This window comes from Equus caballus, chromosome 11, assembly GCF_041296265.1.
Source record: "Equus caballus isolate H_3958 breed thoroughbred chromosome 11, TB-T2T, whole genome shotgun sequence".
In the NCBI taxonomy this organism is placed as follows: domain Eukaryota; kingdom Metazoa; phylum Chordata; class Mammalia; order Perissodactyla; family Equidae; genus Equus; species Equus caballus.
This window is the reverse complement of record NC_091694.1, coordinates 51,336,763-51,355,280: the sequence shown is the minus strand read 5'-3', so window position 1 is coordinate 51,355,280 and position 18,518 is coordinate 51,336,763. Positions and strand designations below refer to the sequence as shown.

The following is an 18,518-nucleotide window of genomic DNA, read 5'->3' as shown; positions in this document are numbered from 1 at the left end:
CAGGTGTAGAACTACGCACTGCTCATCAAGCCATGCTGTGGTAGGTGTCCCACATATAAAGTAGAGGAAGATGGGCACAGCTGTTAGCTCAGGGCCAATCCTCCTCAGCAAAAAGAGGATTGGCAGCGGATGTTAGCTCAGAGCTAATCTTCCTCAAAAAAAAAAAAAAAAAAAAATCACCCAAGATGAGGTAGTTGGCCAAGGTGAAAGGGATGAGGTCATTGGAGAAAAAAGTTCAGGGTGTCAAGTGGTCATGGACATGGATTCAGAACAATGGAAGGGATCGAGGTGGAGAACAAGACTAAGAACCAGGGACCAATGCCCTTGAAGAAGGAGGAGGAGTTAGGAAGAGTTGAATAGGATAAGGATTGGCTACAAATGATAGAAAACATTAAGATTAATAGGACTTAAATAAGACAAAAGTTTGTCTCCCACACTTAGAACATCCAATGATATCCTATCCGGCTCATAGGTACTCCTCAGTGTCAAGGGACCCAGCCTCCTTCTTTATCTTGTTACTCTGCTTTGTGTGGTGCCAATTCCCAAAGCTACTTCATGGTCTAATATGGTGCTGGAGTTCCAGCCATCACTTTATTCCAGACAGCAGGAAGCAAGAATGGGTGAAGAGAAGCATGCACCCTTCATTTTACATTAGTAGATTTTATTTTTTATTTTTATTTATTTATTGAGGAAGATTAGCCCTGAGCTAACATCTGCTGCCAATCCTCCTCTTTTTGCTGAGGAAGACTGGCCTTGAGCTAACATCCTTGCCTATCTTCCTCTACCTTATATGTGGGACGCCTACCACAGCATGGCTTGTCAAGCAGTGCCATGTCCTCACCAGGGATCGGAACCAGCGAACCCCAGGCCGCCAAGAAGTGCAACGGGCGCACTTAACCACTGTGCCACCGGGCCGGCCCCCAAGCATTGCATTTTAAAAGAGAAATCTGGAAAGCTTCTGCTGTTTTCCACATGAGAATGCTGAAGTCCTGACTTGCACACTTTTCTATTCCCCATTCCCTAAAACCTAATGATGAGGAAGGGGGCAGAAAATATGCCTCTAAGCCCAAATGAGTGACCCGAGGCACGATGTGGTGGCCGCTGGGTGAGGTGAAGCGGGGCAATGCAAGCCTCTCCTCCCCCCGCATCCTAATTTTCCACTGCAGCCTGTTCTCCGAAACACAGGCTGCTTTCTGGGCTCATGAAGGACAAAACATGTTGCAGCAGCAGAACAGAAAACAGATCCAATGGCATAAGATTAACAATAAAAAAGTGGGCAGATTGTTAAGCGAAATAACTCAGACAAAGACAAATAGCGTATGATTTCACTCATATGTGGAAGATAAACAAACACATAGATAAGGAGAATAGATTGGTTACCAGAGGGGAAGGGGGTGGGGGGAGGGCAAAAGGGATAAAGGTGCAGATACGTATGGTGACAGATAAAAACTAGACTTGGTGGTGAAAACGATGCAGTTTATACAGAAACTGAAATATAATAATGTACACTTGACCTTTATACAATGTTATAAACCAATATGACCTCAATAAAAAAAATAGAAAATAAGCGGGCAGATTAATAAAATTAGCTGAGGTTTTTTGGTTCTTGTCTGTCCAAGACACATTTGGAAGTAACATGAGGCGAGGGAGAGGGCAGCAGACACACTGGGGACAAAGCATGAGGCCCAGGTGAGCCTCCCTGGCCTGCTCAGCAGCCTCCTTCCCGGGTCCACTCTCGGGCATTGATGAAGAGCTGGAGCCAGGGGGAGGTGGTCAGAGTGTCAAATGGTGGGGGTCGCCATGCCCATTGCCAAGGTCTCACAGACCGCTCAGGGTGAGGCATGAGAGCCAGGTGGCGGCCATCAAGGGAGCAGAGGCCAGCCACGCCCCCTGGGGACCCATTGGGATTCAGAGGGTACTGTTCTGTGGGGTTCCCGTCATCGTCTGCCCAGTGCAGTGGAGCCAAGCCCTTGGCCTCAATCTGGGCTTGCAGTTCCGGAGAAGAAAATGCCATGTAACCTGGGAGGGAAGAAGGGGAATGAGAGCAAAGTTCCTTCATGCCCTCCACCCACCCCCGCCCTCAGACCCTCCCCGCTGCCTCTCCAGAGCCTGACCTTCTCCATGGGCGCTCCACACAGGCAGCACGGCTCCCTCCATCCCTCGCAGCATCAGGGCCGGCCCAGGCCCCACGCGCACACTGGCCCAGCGAGACTCATAACGCCCAGACAGGTTGTGGCGCAGCAGGAGGCCGGGCTGGGCTGGCCAGGAGTCAAGGCCCATCTCCCCTGCCTCCTCATTGGGATTGCCTCCCACCCAGCCCAGCAGAGCCAGCAGCTGACAGCCGTTACACACGCCCAGGCTAAAGGTGTCTGGCCGCTTCCGGAAGCGCCTCAGCTCAGCCCCGGCCTGTGGATGAAAGGTCACCGCAGCCGCCCACCCTAGGAGGGAACAGGGAAGTTGGGGTGAGACCTGGAATGAAGGAGTTGGCTGCTCTGCCATCCCGCAGGCACTGTTACACTCCCCCAGGACTGCACTGCCCTGCAGAGCTTGGGAAAATTCGAAGAAAGAAATGGGTTTATCTGCTTAAATCAGATGTTATCAACACCTGGGCCAGGAAATGGCCCCATAATAAGTTTTTTGCTTGGCCAGCAGCACATTTTCAAAATTTTTACTTAGTTGCCTAACATTTAAACATAGGATTTCATATAAAAATCTGGATTTTTGGCTTCTCTTGAAAACCAGAAAGATCTGGCCATGCTAAGCCAGCTTTGCAACAGGACAATCTGTTGGAGTTGAGTAGCAGCTACCCCTTTAGAAAGGGCATGTCCCCTCCAGGTTGGCAGAGTGCCACGCAGTCACCTGCCTCATTTAAGTTCCCTGCAGGAGGCCTTCTGTTGGCATCTGGCCCAGAATGAAAGCACTCCCTCTCCCCCGGCCTTGTGGAGGTGAGACGCCAATTCTCAGTCAAGGAAGAAGGGAGCTAAGGCACCTCTTCAGGAATGTGTGAGGGTGGCAGTGGGCAGAAGCCTGCACACCCACCTTTGGCAGAGCCCAGGACATCTGCGAAGCTGAAGCCACCCACGAAGGCTATGCCGCGGAATGTGTCCAGCCCGATTGCCCCAGAACAGAGGTCCTGCATGGTCACATCCCACACCTGGCAGGGTGGGGAGGGGAAGTGTCAGAGGACAAATAGCCCAAGGCCCAGCCCCAGCTCTGCCAGCCACCCTGCTCACCTCAAACCCAGCCAAGTGGAAGGCATCAGCCATCTCCCGGTCTCCGTTACTGCCCTCCTCTCGCATGATGGCGACTCGGGGGGTGGGACCTCCTGCGGGGAGAAGAAGGAGTGTCTCTGCGCCAGAGGGCTACTGCTCCATCCCAACCCCCTAGACACCTTTTCCAGGGCAGGCCTGGGCATCCCGGCCCAAAGTGCCCAGGAAGCCAAGCTTCTGTGCACATTCCCTCACCAGGCTCGCGGGGCACGGAAGCTTTGGGAAAGGTGGGGGGCAGGCAGTAGCTGGGCCCTGTCCGCTCCCTCAGCCCCTGTTCTTCCTCGGCCACACAGCTCGGCTCTGCCTGCAGCCGGTCCAGCTGGAAACTCGTCTCTTCCCAGAGGGCTCGCAGCTGCCCAACAGGCTCCTCCAGAACCACAGCCCCATTCACTGACACCCGGACCTAGAGAGAGGCGCAAATCTATCAGGGCCAAGAGTAAGGACACCCAAGCTGGGCCCCCTCCAAGGCTGGCAGAGGTGAAGCTCAGCCTGTTCTTCACTTCCTCACCACGGCGTGGGGCCCGGCATCGCCCGTGTGGCCCAGCTCCAGGCAGTGGAGGCCTGCATCCTGGTAACGCTTCAGCACTTGAGCCACGTCTGGCTCCTGCACCTCCAGCACCAGGCCTGGCTCCTCGGCAAACAGCACAGGCAGCGCTAGGAGAGCAATGTGGGCATCAGGGTGACTAGAATACTGCCAGGGACTCAGAGGTTGGAGTCAGGAGAGTATGGCCGAGGGTTGAGGGAGTGGAGGCAGGGATCACGGGTGGGGTGAGGCCTGGGAGAGTGGGACCAAGGATGTGGCCTCAGGGTGTGTGAAGGTTTCAGAGGGGTGCAGTCAGGAACAGTGGGTGTCATCTTGCTCAGCAGTCAGAGCAGACAGCAAGGGTCTCAGGGGAAAAGGGGTTGGGGACACTCCGTTCTTTAACAGGACATGGGGCCTGCAGGGTGGGGCAGGCAGCCCAGGCCCAAGTCTAGACCCTGGGCTCCTCACCATTGACCCCAGGGGCAGGTACATCTGCCTCTATCCCACAATTCCCAGCAAAGGCCATCTCTAGCAGGCAGGTGATGAGACCCCCGTCGCTGACATCATGGCCTGAGCAGAGGAGGCGATCTGGAGGAAGGAGAAAAAAGCTCAACAACCTCGGGGCCCAAACCTGGTGGCCCCGCCCCTCTTCTGGAGAGTCAGTAGTGTGTGTGAGAATATGGGCACATTCAGAGAACTGAGAGAAGGGCAGCCAGTCCCTCCTGGCCCACCCTCACATGCTCAGCTGGAGAATGCCTGCCACATGTCAGCCACAAGCGCCGTCTGCCCCAGGGCCTCACTCACCTTTCAGCAGCCCCTGGGTGATGCTGAAGGCACGCACCAAGTTCTCCGGAAGGTCCAGATCGGGAGGCTGCTCACCAATCTGGGAGAAGCACTGGGCCAGAGCTGTACCCCCCAGCCGGTGGTGCCCAGGACTCAGGGGGACATAGAGCAGATGGCCTGGGGAGACAGGGAAGGGGTGAGGGGAGATGAATGCTCAGGAGCACTGAAGTTCCCAGCATGTGGCGAGATACCCAGACCACAAGTCCCAGAAAGTACCACAGCCCCAGTGCCCAGATGAGGGGGCCAGCACCCACAAAGCAGACCCCAAACAAAGGACCTGGCTCTGCATACACAATGCAGTGGGGGGTTTTGGAGGAGAAACTCATACCTCTCCCTCCAGGACACTTGAGGTCTGGGGTCACAGTGGCTGTAATGTCTGGACAGACAGCATAGGCTGAGATGACCAGAGATCCTGAGGAGCAAGGTGTAAGAGAGTAGGGCACCAGCCCAGCCCTGCAGGTCCTGCCCCTCTCCCCGTGGCCCCCAGACCTCACCAGGAGCCCGCACGGTCTCAGAGCCAACCCGGGCAGCCATGCTGAGAGAGTCCTTGCCACCATCAACTGCCACACCCAGGGCCGCCATCACTGCCACCATGGCCTCACAGGCGTCAGCCAGAGCTGCACCCTCTCCTGGGAGCTTGGCTGCCCACATCCAGTTCCCACTGCACTTCACATCCTGGGAGGTGGTGGAGACTCAGCATTAGAGAAAGAAGAGAGATGTGCAGAGTCCAGGGTACAGGCAGAGGGGCTGGGGGTCACAAGCATGAAGGGCAGGAGGGGTAAGTAAATGGTGGACGTGGACATGTCCCAAAGGCCTGGGGCTCCAGGGCAGAAGCTGCAGGGGACTCACCCGGAGGTCAGTGACCAGAGCGAACACCAGGTTGGTGAGGGCTTCGGCCACGGCCAGCCGGGCAGCGACCTTGGGGTCCAATAGGCTCTTAACTGGCTGCTCTCCCAGGGCTGTGGCGGCCCCTATGAGCTCCTGGTGACTCAGTGCCACGACCGCCACGTCTGCCAGAGGGGTATGCAGGGGCCCAACACACTGCTGCTGCGCCACCAGGCCACCCACAGAGCGGTCCACCTGCAGAACCAGGTGGGGTTGGTAAGAAGCCAAGGGACAGGGACACCAGGGCAGTAGGAGGTCTGGCTCACCGGGAACATAAAAACAAGACTCAGAGAGTGGGCAGCAGGGACCAGGCCATCAAGGTGGTTGTTCTGCCCCTGCCACTTCTCCCTTGGGCCTGGTGAACCCCCACAACAGTCCCCAAGAGCGGGAGGCCAGGGGTAGGTGAGCAGAGGGAAGGGGGCAGAGGGCTGAGGGGGCAGAGCAGGGGTGCAGGGAGGACCTTGTTGGTGAGGTAGCGCTTGCTGGCCACGGCAGGCAGCCTCAGGACCCGCTCCAGAGCCTGGCGCACGCTCAGCCCCGGGGGCAAGGCCAGAGGCTGCAGCACCGGGAGACTCCTCTGGAGGAAGAACTCCTGCAACACAGATGGTGATGAGGATGTGAGGCCAAGGGAGGGCTGGGGACTCAGGGGACTGAGCACACCCAGGGTAGAGGGTGTCTGAAGAGCTGGGCCAGAGAAGGGAGGAACCAGCATTCCCTCCCACCCCCACATACCTTCCGAGGCATCTTGCCCAGCACCCAATCCAGCTCCAGGTCCACAGGGGTTGGTGGGGTTGGAGGGGCATCCCCCTGGCCATCTCTCTCCACAGGACACTGCCGATCATCCACCAGCACTATCTACAGACCACAGGGACACCGCCCAGAGGGAATGAGACTGTGAATACCAATAGGAAACACTTCTAGAAAGCAGGGCAGAAATGTTCTTTCCACCTGTTTGGCTTCCCCTAGTGAGTCCTAGTGAGGCCACACATGTGTGCCGCCATCTCCCATCCTCCTCTCATCTCTTTCCCTTGACAGCTCTCCCTCCAGCCTGTACACAAGGAGCTCAGGCCCATCCAGGGTCTGCTGCCGACTCCCCGGGCCAACTCACTCTCCTGTCTCCAGTGATGATGCCCACAAAGCAAGCTGGGCAGCGTTCCCGGGTGCTGACACGACTGAGGAAGTCCCGGTGGGGGGGCCTCAGCAAAAGTGCATTCGACTCCTGGTACTCAGCCCCCCAGATTTCCAGGGCGTTCAGGGTCGGATCCCCGAGCTGCACATCCACGGGGAAGGAGGAAGGAGAAGGGTCAGTGGGTGCTCCCAAGTTTCATGTTCTTGCTGGGAGTGGGGGAAGATGGGTGGGGCCAGCTATGTCTGGCAGGGGTTGGGAGATAGCCAGACTTCAGGGGATGAGACCTACCTGGAAGCGGCTGGTGTAAATGACGGCTCCCGCGGGGTCACTCAGCTCCTTCAGGACGTTGCCTGGTGAGAGGGTTGGCGGGAGAGGTGGTGATCTGACCATGATCAGCACCAGGCAAACAAAGGGCAATCCTCAGCCTCCAAAGGAGCCCCTGATTCTGTGTCTCCCTGCCTGAATCGCTGCTGCACCCTCACCAACAACCACCCCATGGGAGCAGGCTCCTATCACCCCAACCCTGAGCCTGTCCAGAATGTACAGGGGGTGGAGTCTGGGACCCAGAGCTGGGTGGGCAGCTGTGGACCCTTGATACCTCTCCCTAAACCAAACCTGGCAGTAGACCAGGTGGGTCCAGTTCCTTGTCCCAACCCTTTCTCTCACCATTGCCACCAGCACCCTGGTCATGGAGGCTGCAGATGGGGTTTCCCATGGGGGCCTCCACACAAGCCCGGATCACACGGTTCATCTTCTGTTCCATCTCTGGGTCTCCCCGCTGCACAGCCCCAAAGTCCAGGTCACTGGCGTTGTCTCCCTGCACCTGGAGGAACATATGGCATAGCTCAGCTCAGGGAGATTGGGAGCTCATACCTGACCCACGCACAGGGCCTGGGAGTATCATGGCGTCTGCATGTGCAGATGTCCCCACTTACCTGCACAGACGAAGCAGCTCCACCTCCAACTCCAATCCTGTAGACAGGACCCCCAACCTTTGCAACATCCATGCCTGCCAGGAAGGAGGGCAGAATCAGAACACAGGGAAAGACACTGAAGAAGTGTGAGACGAAGGGAAGCTGATATTAGGGGAGAGCAAGCGAAATTACAAATACATATATTCTTTGATTGAGTAAATACACTTCGAGGAATTTATTCTCCAGATTTATCTGCACAGGTACAAAATGACCTATGTACAAAATTACTGAAGCATTATTTATATTACCAAAAATAGGAAATAACCTAAATGCTAACAACAGAGAACTGATGAAATAAATTATGGTACAGCCATATAATGAAACACTACGCCACCACAAAAGAGAATTACATATGAATATAATGAAGTACAGTGATGAGCCGCCTAATGACAGGGGTGCATTCTGAGAAACGTGTTGTTAGGCAACTTCGTCACTGTGCAAACATCAGCGTCTACTCACACAAACATAGATGGTATAGCACACTACACACCTAGGCTGTATGGTACTAATCTTATGGGACCACTGTCCTATATGTGGTCCGTTGTTATGCAGCACATAACTAACATGATTTCATCAATACGAAATGATCTCCAAGATAGATTACTAAGTGAACAAAGTAAGGTAGAGAAGTATGCATACCGTTTACAATAGCATCAAAAAGAAATAAAAGGGAATAAATTTAACAATATAAGTGCAAGAAAACTACACAGAAAACCACAAGACATCTTAGAAGACCTAAACAAATGGTAAGAGACCCCATGTTCATAGATTGAAAGACTTAACACTGTTATGATGGCAGCACTCCCCAAAATGATCTGCAGAGTCAATGCAATCCCTATCAAAATCTCAGATGTGGGGGGGCTGGCCCCGTGGCCGAGTGGTTAAGTTTGCGCGCTCCGCTGCAGGCGGCCCAGTGTTTCGTTGGTTCGAATCCTGGGCGCGGACATGGCACTGCTCATCAGACCACGCTGAGGCAGCGTCCCACATGCCACAACTAGAAGAACCCACAACGAAGAATACACAACTATGTACCGGGGGGCTTTGGGGAGAAAAAGGAAAAATAAAAAAGTCTTTGGAAAAAAAAAATCTCAGATGTCTTTTTTGCAGAAAGTGATCAGCTGATCCTAAAATTTGTATGCAAACGTGAGAGACCTAGAACAGCCAAAAGAATCTTGAAAAAGAACAAAACTGGAGGACTCATACTTTCTGCTTTTATTTTATTTTTTTATTTTGGAGGAAGATAGCCCTGAGCTAACTACTGCCAATCCTCCTCTTTTTGCTGAGGAAGACTGGCCCTGAGCTAACATCCATGCCCATTTTCCGCTACTTTATACGTGGGACGCCTACCACCGCATGGCTTTTGCCAAGTGGTGCCATGTGTGCACCCGGGATCCGAACCAGCGAACCCCGGGCCGCTGAGAAGCGGAACCTGCGAACTTAACCGCTGCACTACCGGGCTGGCCCCTCTGTTTTTAAAACTTAATTCAAATGCACAATAATCACGACAGTGTGGTAGTAGCATAAGGACAGTATGGTATATAGATCAATGGAACAGAACTGTGAGTCCATAAATGGACCCATACATTTATGGCCAATTGATTTCTTTTTTTTTTTTTTTAAAGATTTTATTTTTCCTTTTTTTTCCCAAAGACCCAAGTACATAGTTGTGTATTTTTAGTTGTGGGTCCTTCTAGTGGTGGCATGTGGGATGCCGCCTCAGCATGGCTTGATGAGCAGTGCCATGTCCGTGCCCAGGATTGGAACTGGCAAAACCCTGAGCCACTGAAGTGGAGCACGCAAATTTAACCACTCGGCCATGGGGCTGGCCCCTGGACAAGTGATTTTTGACAGGAGTTCCAAGACAATTCAATAGGACAAGAATAGTCTTTTCAAAAAGTCGTGTTAGGACAACTGGATAGCCACATGTGTACGAATGAAGTTGGACCCCTACTTCACCAAAAAAAAAAATAATTAATTAAAAATGTATCAGAGACCTAAATGTAAGAGCTAAAAGCTACAAAAGTATTACAAGAAAACATACGAGTAAACCTTTGTCACCTTGGCTTAGGCAATGGTTTCTTAGTCATGACACCAAAACCATAAGCAACAAAAGAAAAAAATAGATAAACTGGACTTTACCAAAATTAAAAATGTTTGAGCTTCAGAGAACACCACGAAGAAAGTAAAAAGACAATCTAAAGAATGGGAGAAAATATTTGCAAACCATGTATCTATCTGATAAGGGTCTAGTATCCAGAATATATAAAGAAGTCTTGCAACTCCACGAAAAAAGACAAATAACCCAATTTAAAAAGGGGCAAAGGATCCAAACAGACATTTCTCCAAGGAAGATATACAAATGGCCAACAACCATATGAAAAGATGCTCAACATCATTAGTCATCAGGGAAATGCAAATCAAAACCACAATGAGATCCTACTTCATAACCACTACAATGGCTATAAGCAAAGAGACAGATAATAACGAGTGTTGACAAGGAGGTGAAGAGACTGGAACCCTCATTCACTGCTGGGGGGAATGTAAAATGGCACAGATGCTTTGGCAAACAGTCTGGCAGCTTTTCAAAAAGTTGAGCATAGTTACCATGTGACCCAACAATTCCACTCCTAGTTACATACCCAAGAGAAATGAGAACATAGGTACATAGAAAAACTCGTACACAAATGTTTATAGCAGCGTTATCCATAATAGCCAAAAAGTAGAAACAACTCAAATGTTTATCTATTGATGTATAAGTAAAATGTGATATGTCTATATAATAGAATATTACTCCACCATAAACAGGAATGAAGTACTAATACATACTACAAAAGGGATGAACCTTGAAGACGTTATGCTAAGTGAAAGAAGCCAGCCCCAAAAAGCTACATATTGCGTGATTCTATTTATATGAAATGTCCAGAACAGGCAAATCCATAGTAGATTAGTGATTGCCAGAGGAGGGGGATGGTGACGGACTGCTGATGGGGATGGGGTTTCTCTCTGGGGTGATGAAAATGTTCTGGAATTAGTGGTGATCAACGCCCAACTTTTAATGTAGTATTAAAAACCACTGACTTATACATTTACATTTTAAAAGGGTGAACGTTATGGCATATGAATTACATCTCGATAAAGTGGTTATTAAAAAAAAGAAGTGTATACGTATGTTATTTTTCAAAAGGGACCAATATACATAAGGGGCTGTTGATACATGCAGGAAATACCTCTGGTAGAGTACAAAAGTAACCGATTAACAACGGTTATCTCTAAGGAGGGAAACTGAGTGGCGGGAAGTAGAGGAAGGAGTGTTCGCTGTATAACCTTTCTTGCCTTTTAAATTCTGAATCATGTGACTGGGTCACCTATTCAGTAAGTGGAACCTGGCCTTTATCTTGATTCCACCATGGCACCTAGTATAGTACCCAGCTCCGGGGGCTCAGTAAATGTTTGCCCAACTGAACTGAGCTGGCAGATAAAAGCCGCTGGCAGACGGCAGGTGCTGAAGAAACAGTGGCTGCTTTGATTTAGCAGGGTGGGCCCCTGCCACGCGGAAGTAAACCAGGGAGGACACGGCAACAGCACAGACTGAGACCGCCCCACCTGTCCTGCCCTGGAAACCTGTACTGGAGAGAAGAGACATGAGCTCAGAGATTAAAAACTAACCACTCAAGCGTCCTTTAAATTCCCCTCCTGCAAGTGCCACGTGCTAGGGAGAAAGCCGGCTGCATCTGGAGAAAGGCGGCAGGCTCTTACCTGGCTCTGGGGGCTCCTTGCTCACATGCTCAGCTTCCATGGACCCAATGCCCCCACTAAACATGATGGGCTTGATCCACTCACGCCGCTGGCCGTCTGGGAGCTGGAGGCCCAAGGAGCGGGCGAAGCCTGAAGCACAAATAGCACAAGGAGAGGGGATAGGGTCCAGTCACTCAGTGCCCGCAGCGCTCACTCGGTCACACACCCCACCCCACCTCAGGACTAGGTGTCCATTATCCCCTACTCCCCCCAGCCTCACCGGCCAGCACTGGTTCCCCAAACTTGTTGCCGTAGTCAGAAGCTCCATTACTGGCCTCAATGGCAACCTCCAGAGGCTGGGCAAAGTTCCCAGGATACTGGAAGCTCGGATCCTCCCAGGGCAGAGTGTAACCTGGGCAGGGAAGGAGAAAGTTGGATGCACTGTAAAGATGAAAGACAGAGGAGCCAGAGTCCTTCAGGAAGAGTCTAAGCACCAAGGACCACCTGTGTAGGTGGAATATTTCATTTTGGGAAGTTCTGTTTTAGGAAAGCATAAAGCCTGCAATAAAGTATTGGTCTTGCTCCCCAGCTCCCACACCAGCCTCCCCTCTGACACTTGGGATCACTTCTTAAGGTTTTCTAAGAAACTAGATTTTGGGGGCAGGTGATGGTCATAAGACTGACCCAATATCCTGTTTTCTTGCTGAGACGATGCTAGTTTATAAAGAAAATTGCGGTGTGCAAAGCCAGTGTGGTGACCTGGCTCTCCCCTGGCCTACAGTCCTCATGACCATGGTCAGTGAAAGGTCAGCTACTCTAGAGCCCTCCCTCTCAAGAAAAGGCAACCAGGATGGCCCTTTGACCTAAGAGATCAAAGTGTTCGGTGCGTGCCAAGACAAGGAATCTGGAAGGAGAGATGGTAGAGAAGAAAGAGATGGGACCTGGGATGTGCAGGTTTCCAAAGCAATAGCCAGCAGTGCCAGCTACCACGTGGGCCCCGCGGCCTGTGCACTGGACATCTCGGATACGGCCCCCTGTGCCTGTGGTTGCACCGCTGAAGGGGGCTACTCCTGTGAAGAAAGCGGGGAGAGATACAGGTATTCAAGAGACAAATCTCAGCTCTGACTAGCTCATTGAAAATAAGGCCAACTGGCCTACCTGATTGTTCTTCCCAGGCCCAACCCGGGGGCCTGGGACCTTCGCCCTACCCTACTCTGATCTCACCTATCCCTCCCGGGGACCCAGCTCACCTGTGGGGAAGTTGTGTGTCTCTGCTGTGAAGATCACGTGTCTCAGCCCCTGCTGTTGCTGGAAGCGGCTTGGCTGTGTGGGGTCCTCAGGCCGTAGGAATTGGACCTCCTCCCCCTGGATTGCACTGTAGACACATCCTTTCGGGACCTTGCTTCCTTTCTGGGATCTGTGCTTACCCCATCAGGGCCTCCGGCCTCCCCTCCCCTGAGCCTGAGGTGACCCCAGCCTACCTGCTATTGTCACAGAACTTGAGGATGTTGTTGGGGTTTGAAGAGGCCTGGGTGCTCATGATGGACTCAAACAGTGAGTGTGCCAGTTCCTGCCCATCCACGTGGAGTCGGCCCTTGAAGAACCAGTGTCGGCTATGCTCGCTGCAGGGGGTGACACGGGGAGGGGAAGGCAGGGCAGAAACATGGGGTCATTTCTCAGCCCTTGCCATGTCTTTTTTTTTTTTTTTTTTTGGAGGAAGATTAGTCCTGAGCTAACATCTGCTGCCAATCCTCCTCTTTTTTGCTGAGGAAGACTGGCCCTAAGCTAACATCCATGCCCGTCTTCCTCTACTTTATATGTGGGATGCCTGCCACGGCATGGCTTGCCAAGCGGTGCCATGTCCGCACCCGGGATCCAAACTGGCAAACCCCGGGCTGCCGAAGCAGAACGTGCAAACTTAACCGCTGCACCACTGGGCCCAGTCCCAGCTCTTGCCATGTCTTACTAGCATTAACAGCAGAGTTACAGCCAACTCATATTTAGATAATATGTCCAGATATATTCCATAAAGTCATAATCTTCAAACACTGTGTCACTGTGAATGTCCAGATTCAAAGTAAAGATAAAACCAAGATTTGAATGTAGGCTACCAGCCATCTGGGGATCCCAGGCGCTCAACAGACTCAGGGAGGCTCTTAAGCCAAGAGAGAGCCATGAAGGCTAGTTCCTATGGCCTTCCCTTCCAACCTCCATGGGCTCAGACATCAGAACGTCTCCATCCCTCCCCACCTGTTGGACTGAGCCAAGTCGAAGGCCTCTACGATGCTGGGGTTCCGCTGTAGCTCCTGGAAGCGCTTGGTATAGAAATCTAGGTCCCAGGAGTCTAGAGCCAGACCTAGGAGACAAACCCAGAAAGAGCTGACAGTGGGACTCATGTCACCATATCCCAGGTCTCAGCACCCCTCCTAGCCTAGCCTGGGCCTTCCTCACAGGGAGCCCTGCTTACCTAGTTCCTGGTTGGCTTTCTCCAGGGCAGGCCGGCCCTCGGTCAGTATGTTGATAGGGCCGTTGAGTGGTACTGGGATGCTCCCAAGGGAGAAGCTCTGGATAGGATGGGGGAAGTGCTGCTCCATCATCCTGTCATGCAGGGTAGCCACAGCAATGGCCTCCATCTCAGCTGAAGGGGGGTGGGCAAACTAAGGGCAGAGACACAGAGGGCAAGGGATGGGGAGTTGAAGAACAGACAAAATGATGTACCCTCGGTCCTCCAACTCACGCGGCGCCAGCCCACTGCTAGCCTATATAGCACCTTTGTTTAGATTAAGAAAAGATGTCCCTTCCAGGTATGAGTCAATGTCACGATGCACAGATTAGTAATGGGAGAACAGGCTGGATTTCTGTCCCATTCACTCCTTGACCAGGTGGTCCCAGGAAGTGAACAACCTGCAAACAGCGCAGGCCTAAAGCCAGGAGCTCCTCCCCATTTCCCCCATTATTACCCTGTTTAGGACCTAATCTCTTATCTCTGGCCCACTTCCTCCTGATCCACCGCTGATTGCCCACCACCTCACCGAGAGCAGGTAGCGCCGGGTAGTCTCCACACGATCCACAGCCCCCAGCCCAGCGGCCCAGCACACTGACACGATGTTGGTAGACGTTGGGGTGGAGAAGTTCAGCCTGAGGAGTGGGCCACATGGTTAAGACCTGAGAGCCCCAGCTGAGAAGGTGGATCCTGCCCACGACTGTCCAGCCAACCTCTCACCTCTAGCCACCTCACCATTGGCCTCCAGCCTCAGATCTGGGCATGAAGAAACCTGCTTTCAAGGGTCGTTCAAATCAAATAATACCTGTCCTTCTAGCATCAAAATGCTTTGATTTCACCTTCTCAGAATACAATCTGTCTTACTTCCAGAACATACCTGGGAGCTAGTTCAGTCTTCAAAGACATCTTCCCAAATAGGGAAGGGGTGTACATAGCTTTCTAGGCAGGGAGTAGGATGAAGGAAAAGCAAATCCCCCAAGGATCACAAGAGGAGGAAGAAGAGGAATGAGAGTGGAGGGGGTGAGGGGTGTGTGTGGAAGGGATGATATGCCTCGGAACATGGAAAGAGTTGCCCCAGGCTGACACTTGCCTGGGCCCAACCTCCAGAAGCAGGTCACTGGAGCCAGGAAGGAGCCAGGACTCCTGAGCAACATCATCCAATAACAAGGGGCAGCCAAATAACCACATCAGCTTCTTCATCTCCTCAGCGCTTGGGAGGGACTCAGCTGCAGGGAGACAGGGTAAGGACACCTTGATCCACTGCCCCTGGCCCTGGGGTACCTCCCCCAAGAATCCAATACCTGGCCCAACCTGTCCAGTTCACGTTGTAGCACAGCTCAGTCATGATGCTCTGCAGCTCTGGTAGTTTCCCCTGCAGCTTCCTTCGAGTGTGTCCAGAGGCTGCCCCCTCATGGCCAGAGGGACGGACATAGAAGTGAAGGACTGAGGACATCTCTGCAAGTGTCCCTTGCTGGAGAGATGAGCCGGGTTCCTAAAAAATTATATTAAGTATAGCCTATCTGTTGAACAGACTTCAAGTTTCAAGGACAGATGAGGCTTTGAAGGCATTAGGGATGGGGTGGGGCAAAGTCATAGGGGCGTTCAGAGAGACAAGGTAACCCGAAAAATGTAACCTTGGGGGGGTGGTGTTAACTAATCCTGTAAAATGTGGGATCGGGATGTACAGGTGCATCTTTGACATGTTTTCCTTGAGCGCCTGCACTTTGCTGGGCCCCAGATAAGGTCTTAGGAACACAGCTGTGAACAAGATAGAAAGCATTTCTGCCCTCAGAGAGCTTACATTTTATTGAGGGAGACAAGTAAGTACCCAGACATTTCCAGTCAAGTGTGGTTAAGGCCAAGGGACTGTGGGTATCAACCTAGCACTATAGGAGTCTGGAAAGACTTCGTGGGAGAACCGGCATCTAAGCATAAACCTGCGGCATGAGCTGGACAGGGCCTGGCTGGTAAAGTCAAATGAGAATACTCTCCTGATACTCCTCTATCTTCTGGTTGCTCCTTCTCAGTCACCTGTGCTGGTTCCTACTCTTCCGCTCTACCTCTAAATGTTGGGTGCCCAGGGCTCTGTCCTTTGTTCTCTTCTCTCTACATGCTCTTCCTAAGGGACTTCATTCAGACCTGTGGCTTTAAATACCATCCAATAGACTGAATCAACGAAGTTGACAGCATTCAACCATTTTGACCAAAAATGGTAATTTCATATTATTCGAGTTACTATCTGCCAGCAGACTCCATAACTTTATTCAATCCTGATTCTCCTTGAACCTTCAAACTAGTACATTCAAATGCTTACATAACATCTCCACATGGATGTCTCATAGACACAGATGATAGCCTGGTTTGGTCAAAACGAAAACTTTGATTTATCGTTTCTCCAGACCTGCTGTTCTCTCAGTCTTCCCCATCTCAGTAAATACCACCATCATCCAACCAGTTGCTCAAGCCAAAAACACAGGAGTCAACCTTAATTCTTTCCCTGAGCCTCTCTATACCCAATCTATCAGCAAATCTATTTCCAAACACATCCCAAGTCTGTCCACATTCTTTCACCTCTGCTACCATCACTCTAGTTCAAGTCACACCATCACTAGCTTGGACTAATGCATTGGCCTCCTGACTAAGTAGCCCTGATTCCACCTCTGCCCCAACCACAATCCACTTGTCACAGGCCAGCATAAATGAAATCATGGGTTCTCATCACACATGGTATAACCTTCCAACTCAGTACCCAGACTTACCTGGTCTGGCCACTGACTACCAGTCCAACTCTATCTCATGCCACTCCCCTCACCCACGATGTACCACCACAATGGCTTTTTTTAATTCCTCTGACTTGCCAAGCTCAATTCTGGAGGGCGCTTCTCTGACCCCGATATTTGCGTGGCTAGCTCTTTGTTGTTATTTACATTTTAGGTGAAACTCACCTTCTGGGAAAGGACTTCCTTGACCTATGGCTCTGAAGTAGCCCTATCACATGGCCCTATTTTAATTTTCTATAAGGTATAGTACTTATCACTATCTGAAATTTTATTTTTACCTCTACCTTCCCCACTAGAACAAAATTTCCACGTTGGCATGGACTATAGCTGTTTTATCTCCATTGGATTACCAAGGCTTAGAACAATAGCTGGGGCTTAAAAAGGAAAAAATCTAAAACTTGTTGACTGACTGAATAAACTCTTGACTCTATCACTCACCAGCCTCTGTCACCCTTTCAGGCCAGGCCTCATTTCCATAAATGCTGCTCCTGCCAGATCAGTCTTGATTCCTCCCTTTCTCAGCGCTTCCCACTCCGTGCTGATCACCCTTTCCAAAGTTAGACCCTCACAGGTGTCCTCCATACCATAATTCCTTCACAGGAATTATCACATTTGGTTTTCGTCTATCATTCCCAGTGAAACAGAAGCTCCAAGAGCGCGGGGACACGGTTGTCTACATCAGGACTGTATTGCCAATGACTAGCATGACATAAACTAGGAGATCGAGAGATTTTCTGGTTGGTTAAATGAATGAACTGGGAAAGAGGGGCTGAGTTTACGTGGGGTCACCCCGCCGGGCGTCTGTGGAACTCGCGCGAGATAGCACGAATGGACGCAGACACGAGGGCCCCAAGTGGTCGCAGTTCGGCCTGGTAAGGATACAAAAGCGGCCAGGATCAGGCTTGGGGTGGGTGGCGAAGGGGTGCGGCAAGCAGTAGGATCCCGGCGGCGCGGCAGCGATACGCACGTGGAATCGTTGTCCAGGCCTCTGAGGTCCTCGAATCGTGGCGCGCTGCTCACGTCACCCGCGTGCGCCGCGGGCAGAGGCGTAACCTGAGGCCGCCGCGCCCTCCCACTCCCGCTGGGGGCGGGGCCGCCCTGGCCGCCGCCCCGGCCGCCGCCCTAGACCTTGGAGACTTAGAGGTTTGTACCCCAGGTGGTTTAGTCTCACAAATATGTCTTGGGTTAACGTTTGTGAAAATACGGTCAGTTCCGTGTCCCCGCCTCTCGTATGCCGGCGCAAGCTGTGACGTAGACAGATACTTTGAATGCAGGAAACGGAATGAGAAGCATTTTCCATGTCCAGGACTCAGTTTCCCTAACCTTACTGCCTTGGCTTGCTTGCTTTCTCTTTTTCCTTTTCTGAATGAACCAATTTATTTAATTCTCAGCAGAGTGGGAGGGATATTTCTTTTTTTTTTTTAAGATTTTATTTTTCCTTTTTCTCCCCAAAGCCCCCTGGTACATAGTTGTATATTTTTAGTTGTGAGTCCTTCTAGTTGTGGCATGTGGGATGCCACCTCAGCCTGGCTCCACGAGCCGTGCCATGTCGTCGCCCAGGATTGGAACTGGTGAAACCCTGGGCCCCCCAAGCAGAGTTAGCGAACTTAACTGCTCCGCCTCGGGCTGGCCCCCATATTTCTTAATTTCCATATTCTTGCTAGTTACACTAACAATAATAATAGGAAATATTTATTGCGCACCTATTAAGGCATTTTACATAGTCTCGTTTGATCTTCGCAAGAAACGTGTTTTACAGATGCAGAAGCTGAGGATCATTACAATGACTTGTTCCTTTGTTTTGTAACTCAAACAGCCCTTTCTCCCTGTGTATGTATTTTTTGTACATTTTTTTAAACCTTCATAATACATTAATA

At 51.4% G+C, this 18,518-nt stretch overlaps 1 protein-coding gene across 2 annotated transcripts; it reads right to left on the bottom strand.

The window, feature by feature from the left end:
* Positions 1–1,455: 1,455 nt before the first annotated feature.
* On the bottom strand, positions 1,456–17,845 carry PFAS (phosphoribosylformylglycinamidine synthase). 2 transcript variants are annotated; one of them, XM_023653724.2, is made up of 28 exons: positions 17,609–17,845; positions 15,173–15,353; positions 14,952–15,087; positions 14,391–14,496; positions 13,826–14,015; positions 13,609–13,714; positions 12,840–12,980; positions 12,609–12,733; positions 12,300–12,428; positions 11,639–11,770; positions 11,380–11,508; positions 7,585–7,658; positions 7,316–7,472; positions 6,938–6,999; positions 6,629–6,790; positions 6,253–6,375; positions 5,981–6,112; positions 5,485–5,715; positions 5,130–5,310; positions 4,964–5,047; positions 4,597–4,752; positions 4,261–4,380; positions 3,778–3,923; positions 3,465–3,672; positions 3,234–3,325; positions 3,040–3,154; positions 2,115–2,438; positions 1,456–2,019 (listed from the first exon to the last, which is right to left on the bottom strand). In XM_023653724.2, exons 2-28 carry the CDS (start codon positions 15,312–15,314, stop codon positions 1,709–1,711), a joined length of 4,014 nt encoding a protein of 1,337 aa, XP_023509492.2. In that variant the 5' UTR covers positions 15,315–15,353; positions 17,609–17,845; the 3' UTR covers positions 1,456–1,708. The 2 variants fall into 2 exon arrangements, with proteins under 2 accessions (XP_023509492.2, XP_001918417.3); XM_001918382.6 differs by having other exon boundaries at positions 17,080–17,647.
* Positions 17,846–18,518: the final 673 nt, after the last annotated feature.

Coding starts and splice junctions, on each gene's coding strand:
- PFAS (XM_023653724.2), bottom strand. CDS start 15,314: ATGTCCTCAGTCCTTCACTTCTATGTCCGTCCCTCTGGCCATGAGGGG. Junction 12,734..12,839: donor AAGTTCTGTGACAATAGCAG/GTAGGCTGGGGT, acceptor ATGTGTCTACAG/TGCAATCCAGGGGGAGGAGG. Junction 4,753..4,963: donor CAAGTGTCCTGGAGGGAGAG/GTATGAGTTTCT, acceptor CTGTCTCCCCAG/GCCATCTGCTCTATGTCCCC.